We start from the raw sequence: 6,000 nt of genomic DNA on the forward strand, positions 1-6,000 counted from the left end.
TTTGACTTTACCAAACACTGTACTTGCTATTGAGGAACAAATTAGTCAGTTTTTAGCTTGTCTGACCTTAAAAGCTTCTCTAGAAAGTATTGGGCTTGTCTATGCAGGCAGTTTTTATACATTAGTGAAAGCTAAAGGAGTTTTAAACTGGAACAAAGCCTGCTGCAATAAGCAATAAATCTCCTAATCACATGGCAAATTAAAATTAGCTCTATAATTTCTGTTCTAATAATTAAAATTTTTTTTGGCAGGGCAATTTTGTTTACCGGGACTTTATAATCCATTTCATTTATGCTTTCAGTTGTGTGTGATTCTTATTTCGGCTTTATTTATTGTTTTTTTGTCGCTTTGTTTATTTGTTAATTATTTTGGATATTAAGAATGTCCAAAATAATTATTTACAAAATTCTAATTTATTATTCATTAAGAGGGCAAGTTTGCATTCTTATGCCATTATCATTATTATATTGCTTAAAAAATGCTCTCACAACAGCAATGCTATTGTTTATCACAATAATTTCTTGGACAACTTATCATCCAGTAAAACTTGTAATTGTGACAGGCCTAACTGAAACTTCTTTCTTGGGTTTTATGTTTTCAGTCCCCGTTGATGCAGAAGTTATTCACTGGAAACTGTGACAGTGATGTTCAAATATCTTTCAGTTCATAACTGACTTGAACATCGTTGTTTCTTTGATTGTTTCTGGACATTATAACTAGTTCTATTCAATCTGAGCATAACAATTTGGGTGAGACTGCTGAAATTCAGGCGGTATTCGGTGTTCCAGCAGAACAGTAAGCCCAGCTTTTGCACAGTCCAGACCTCAAATATTCAGAGAATTTGGGGGACTATGCTTCAAAGCTGGGTTACAAAACAATTTAAATAAATTGCAGCGATTCTGCCAAGAAGGTTGGTAAAATTTGTGGTTCAAAATATGCCAGAAGCTTGGCAGCCCAACATTAATGTGAAATTGATGCTCATGATTCATGTATGTACATTTCTGTTTCAGTCTTCTGTAGCTTATGTTAAAAGACATAAACATTAGATAAATGACTGACTTGTGTGTTATCCTGAAGGGCTTTAAAAGCTGCAGGCTTTTGCGGTAGCGGCCTCGTCTCTTCGGCCCCCTCTCTGCCGATGTTTCGCTGTCCTCCTCCTCATCCAGGTGGGGCAGCTGTGGAGAGGACAGTGAAAGGCCTTCCACCCGGCCGGCTGCATCCAGGGCATCAGGGAACATGGCAGAGCCTCTGCAGATTTAAAAAAAGAGGACTGATTAAAAAAAATCAATCAAGTGTCTTATATCAGCTACTGACATAAAACAACAACTACCACTGCTACTTAAGATGCTAGCCAATTTTAAAAACTGGATCATGGCATGAGCTTTGTGTGTAGATTGACATGTTTTTATTAAAATTCTTCAATAAGCATGCCATAGAGCAAACAGTTAATGATATGTGTAAGCTGGAAACTTGTCGTTCAATCCTGAAGTATACATCTGTGTTCATGAAAAAGGAGATTTAAGATGAATTTTTTTTTATTTGATACAAACAAAACTAAGGAGATAGAAAAGGGAAATCATTGGTTAAAAGCTGAACATTTTAGCAGTACGAGTAGGAAAGAACGTAGTGCAGAACTCCATTTATAATTAAAAAGTTATTTTAACTTTAAATGACTTTTAAAGTTATTTAAAAGCTATTTTAAATAACCAAATGATTGAAATGGGAGATTTCAAATATCTCAAATATCATTTCAGAATGAGACAGCCATGAAAATAACCCTTGCAAAAGTTTTTTTTAGAGACTATGTTCATCATTTGCTGCTGTTTTGTTATTTTTGTAGACTTGTGTTCATCATTTTTGGGTTGTTTGGACAATTATTTTCCCTGTTTTAAGGTGCAGCTGCAATAATTTTTTGCTTAATAGAACTGTGTCATAATCAAATTTGAATTACCTTTACAAAAACTGAAAGATATTCAGTGAAAATAACAATAATGAAAAACCTATGATCATCTTTTAAGCATAAAATGTTATGTTTGCTTCAGAAGACAGTTACAATAAGGGTGCAAATCAAATATATTAAGAGGAAAATGAGGATTAATAATATTTGAAACAACTGCAGTTGCGGCTTAAATGCTTTAAGACAGAAAAAAAAACAACAACTGACAAATCCGACTTGCCATAAGAGATCTTTTGAGAATCTTTAGGATGTACAGACACAAACTGACATAAGATTGCACAAGCTTATACTGCAGCAATAATGCCAAAGTGCTTCTATGCCAAATGAAAAACCCAGCTTTAAAGGATTTGTTTTGCCTGTAGACATTTTAACATATGATGAGCTGAAAGTTGTGAAAGCTTCACTGTTCTCCACATTTCTGTCAGCTGACTTACTAATCTTCACAGAAATGCACAAATCTAACAGACTGATGTGTTTTCTAACAGGCAACAGGTTACCTTGGTCTGAAATGCTATGATATGCGCTTTTTTTTTAATCACTCCTAAGCTGACATTTTCAGCCAGACTCTCAGTGGGAATAGATAAAACACAGTAATCCACCTGCTCTGTCTTCCTTTAACCCCAAGAGCTATTACAGAAGAGCAGTGTTTTGCTGAATCACCCTTTGTGATGCAGATAGTCTTTTTTAAAAAACACCACCTTGCTCGCAGGTCAGCACCTCTCTCTAGCATACAGAGCTTATCTATTTAAAGACGGCTTGCCAGCCGCTGCGAGTGCTCAGAAGCAGGTGTCTGAGCTGTGCCAGCGCGTCCCGCACACCGTCACTGATCCCTTCTGTAGCAAAGCTCCATTACAAGGTCAGCTGGGCCTGGTGTGGGCCACAATACTGTCCTGAGAAAGCAGTCGGTGAAGGGATTCAATACTCACAGCTCAGCTGGGGCAAAACAGAAACTGATACCAGAAGTAGTGTTGGGAAATATGCAGAAATACAGTCACTGTTGATGCAGCAAAAACCAAACTTTAGAGGTTAGGGGAAAGCACAAATCCACAGCCATCGTGTGTGAGGTTCCTCTAATGGCTGTGACTCAGAGCGGCGGCAACTAAAGGCAGCCAAAGTTTGCGTTCATGCGCTATACAACAGTGTTTTAAACAGAGCAAATAATCTAAAAGATTATCTTACCTGTTAGTCAAGTTTGGTCAGAAACCAGTACAGGTTTCTGACACACTGTACTAGCTAAATTGTTTTGTGAACAGTGTGTCAACAAAACATTGAAAAATGGACGGGAAAAACACAAAAGAATTTTGTACAGAATTTCTGCATGTTATCAATGTTAGTTGGGTTAAATTAGTCGTCTGATCTGATCTTAAGTAAATTTTTATGTCTTTATATATTGACTTTAATCAGTCAGGCTTTTAAAGTTTTTTCTGATTAAATGTTGCTTTTTGCAAGTTTTTGAAGTTTGGCTGCTTTAGAACTCAACTTCTGTCCAGCATTACTTTAAGCAAAATATTTCTGTTCCGTTGACTAATCAATGTAACTATGCATATACACAGAAGGTTTATCAAACGACCAATTTTAAAGGGTATCTATATCCGTTTCCATTTCTGTAGCTTAAACTAAGAATGTGACATGTTCTAGTTTAAGGAATAGAGTATGATTTCAAAAACACTTAAAGTTTTTCATTGCACCTCTGGAGTTTAAAGTTCTTCAAGTGTCGCTGCAAATTTTGGCATGTCAACACATGAAAATTTGAATAACACTAAAATAACTGCTAGGATAAAGTTATGCATAACTTTCTCAAGTCATACATGACTTTATAAAGTCATGTATAACTTTACAAAAGTTAAGTATAACTTTATCCTAGTTGTAATAACACTATTCATGATTTTAGCAACAGGAATAATTGCTTATTTTTAGTTTTATATAAAAACAACTGAGTGACGTTTTAGTTTAACACCACTGTATTTTTACTCAACAGAAGAACCACACAACATGAGAGAAATATAACACTGATAACAGTTTGACAGGCAGAAATAGCATTTTAGATGGAAAACGGTGATATTAGAAGGACTGTTGGCTGAAAACATAACACAGATACTCAGCTAAAGAAGCAGGTATCTCCAAGGCCCTATGTCAGGTCCTGGCTGGATTGTGTTCAGTAAAGAAAAAAAAAAGAAAAGTATTTTATATAGTGTTTACCTTAAAGGTACACACTGAACAAAGAGTTCCTGAACAGTCTGGAAACAACTGGAAAACTCTTAATCTGATATATGCCTTTTTTTCTCCGTTTCAGGTGTAAATCAGAACAGTTTTATCCATCTATTCATCTATTCATCCATCCAATAAAACTGATTTAATGGGTGTATTATACATCCATTAAAATGGCTTGACATCCATCCATTAAAATAACTTGTTTGTTCATCCACCCATCCATCCATCCAATAAAACTGCTTGACCATCTACCCCTTCATTCATTAAAACTACTTGTCCATCTATCCATCCAACCTGTAGCTTGATAGAATCATGTACAGTAAACTCATATTAAGCTATTTTATTGACACTGGGCCAGGCAAAATGCACTAAAAACTCTAGAAACTTGTATCGGAGTGTGAAATTTAAACATGAAATTGTGTAGAAACCGTGTCAACAGAGTCTTCAGTCCTGTCATGATCAAGTATAACCAAGGCAGTCAAAAGGTCCAACTTAAAAGCTTCAGAAGGCTTCCAGAGATCACTTCATCAACAACACTTTCACAATGAGCTCTTTATGGAATAATATCGAGAAATTATAACTGGCTTAACAGTTGTTTTGAGTACTGTACATTTCCTCTTGTTATCACTTACGTTTAGTTCCGCCAGTCGCGGGTCGCTTTGGTAGCAGTTCAAATGTAAAGCGTGCAGAAAATCAAGAAAAGCAGCTGAAGATGATCATGACGCCTTCTCTTTTAGCTTTTTAAACTTTTCCGACGGCGTGCGGACACATCTCCCTTTACAGCCGCCGCGGTGCTCTGATGGAAACACTGGCTCTGAACATGGCAAACTTTCCGCCTCACGTGTATATAGTGCGTGCTGTTCCTCCCAGCGGTGTCCACGGCTCTGCTCCTCCGTCACATAACGACGTAAGGCGGTCACACAGCCCGGCAGGGGGAAAGGAAATCCCGGCTTCACTCTGATGTAACAGCGGCTCGGCCAACCGGTAACTCGGCTGAGCGGTCACCTTGGTAACGGAAAGGAAAACAATGGGCGGAGCAGAAAACGTGACAGGGAATCTGATTGGTTATTCCCTGACGTAGTTAAGGAAAACAATAGATGTGATTGGCTATCCTCTGAATTAATAAGTAGTTGTGTGTCTTTGTAGGAAGAGCAGACAAAATGAAAAGGACAAACACTTTGCATAAACCCTTTGGTTTTATAGTTTTGTTTTCTTTGAAAACTCATTAAATACAAATATTGAAAAAAGCTACAAGTACTGAATAAATTACGCATTCAAACGAATTTGAAAAATGCTTTAGAAGTAATGCTTTAATGCATTTGTTTGAATATGAAGGATTTAGACCAAGTAGAGTTTCTAGTATTCTTTCAAAGTTCAGGGAATTTTTGCTGATTTCACTTGAATCCACACACGTGCGCGCGCGCACACACCCACGCGCGCACCCCTACACCCCCCCACGCACACAATAAACTCCTATTGACTAAAAATTATTGTATTCAGAAAAAATGAATGCTCTCAAAAATCAAATTAACACTGTGGGAGAACAATACACCTGTTTGAATAGCGTTTGTAGACTGTAATTACAGTCTCAACCAAATGTTATTGTGAACAATAAAGAAAAAAAAAAATCCGACAGATCTTAAAGGTAGGAAGGGCAGATTTTAAAATCATAACTGAATGATTTTAAAGGCTACAAATTTTACTCAACTGCCACTTTGTTCTAAAATCAGATAACTTGTATGTATTTTAAAAACAGAGAAGCATATTTGTGCTTTCCAAAAGCGGTTAGGTGTAAGGAAAGTTTCTATAAAAAAGAAATAAATAAAAATCTG

At 36.6% G+C, this 6,000-nt stretch overlaps 1 protein-coding gene across 1 annotated transcript in view; it reads right to left on the reverse strand.

The window, feature by feature from the left end:
• Positions 1 to 5,116, reverse strand: part of LOC116714074 (multidrug resistance-associated protein 5) — a 34,589-nt gene extending 29,473 nt beyond the window's left edge. Inside the window, exons 1-2 of the mRNA XM_032554378.1 lie at positions 4,801 to 5,116; positions 1,060 to 1,248 (exon numbers count right to left, since the gene is read on the reverse strand). Of these exons, the coding sequence (XP_032410269.1) occupies positions 1,060 to 1,238 (179 nt within the window). The 5' untranslated portion in view covers positions 1,239 to 1,248; positions 4,801 to 5,116. The remainder of the gene's footprint in view (positions 1 to 1,059; positions 1,249 to 4,800) is intronic.
• Positions 5,117 to 6,000: the final 884 nt, after the last annotated feature.

This window comes from Xiphophorus hellerii, chromosome 23 (assembly GCF_003331165.1).
Source record: "Xiphophorus hellerii strain 12219 chromosome 23, Xiphophorus_hellerii-4.1, whole genome shotgun sequence".
Taxonomy (NCBI): Eukaryota; Metazoa; Chordata; class Actinopteri; order Cyprinodontiformes; family Poeciliidae; genus Xiphophorus; species Xiphophorus hellerii.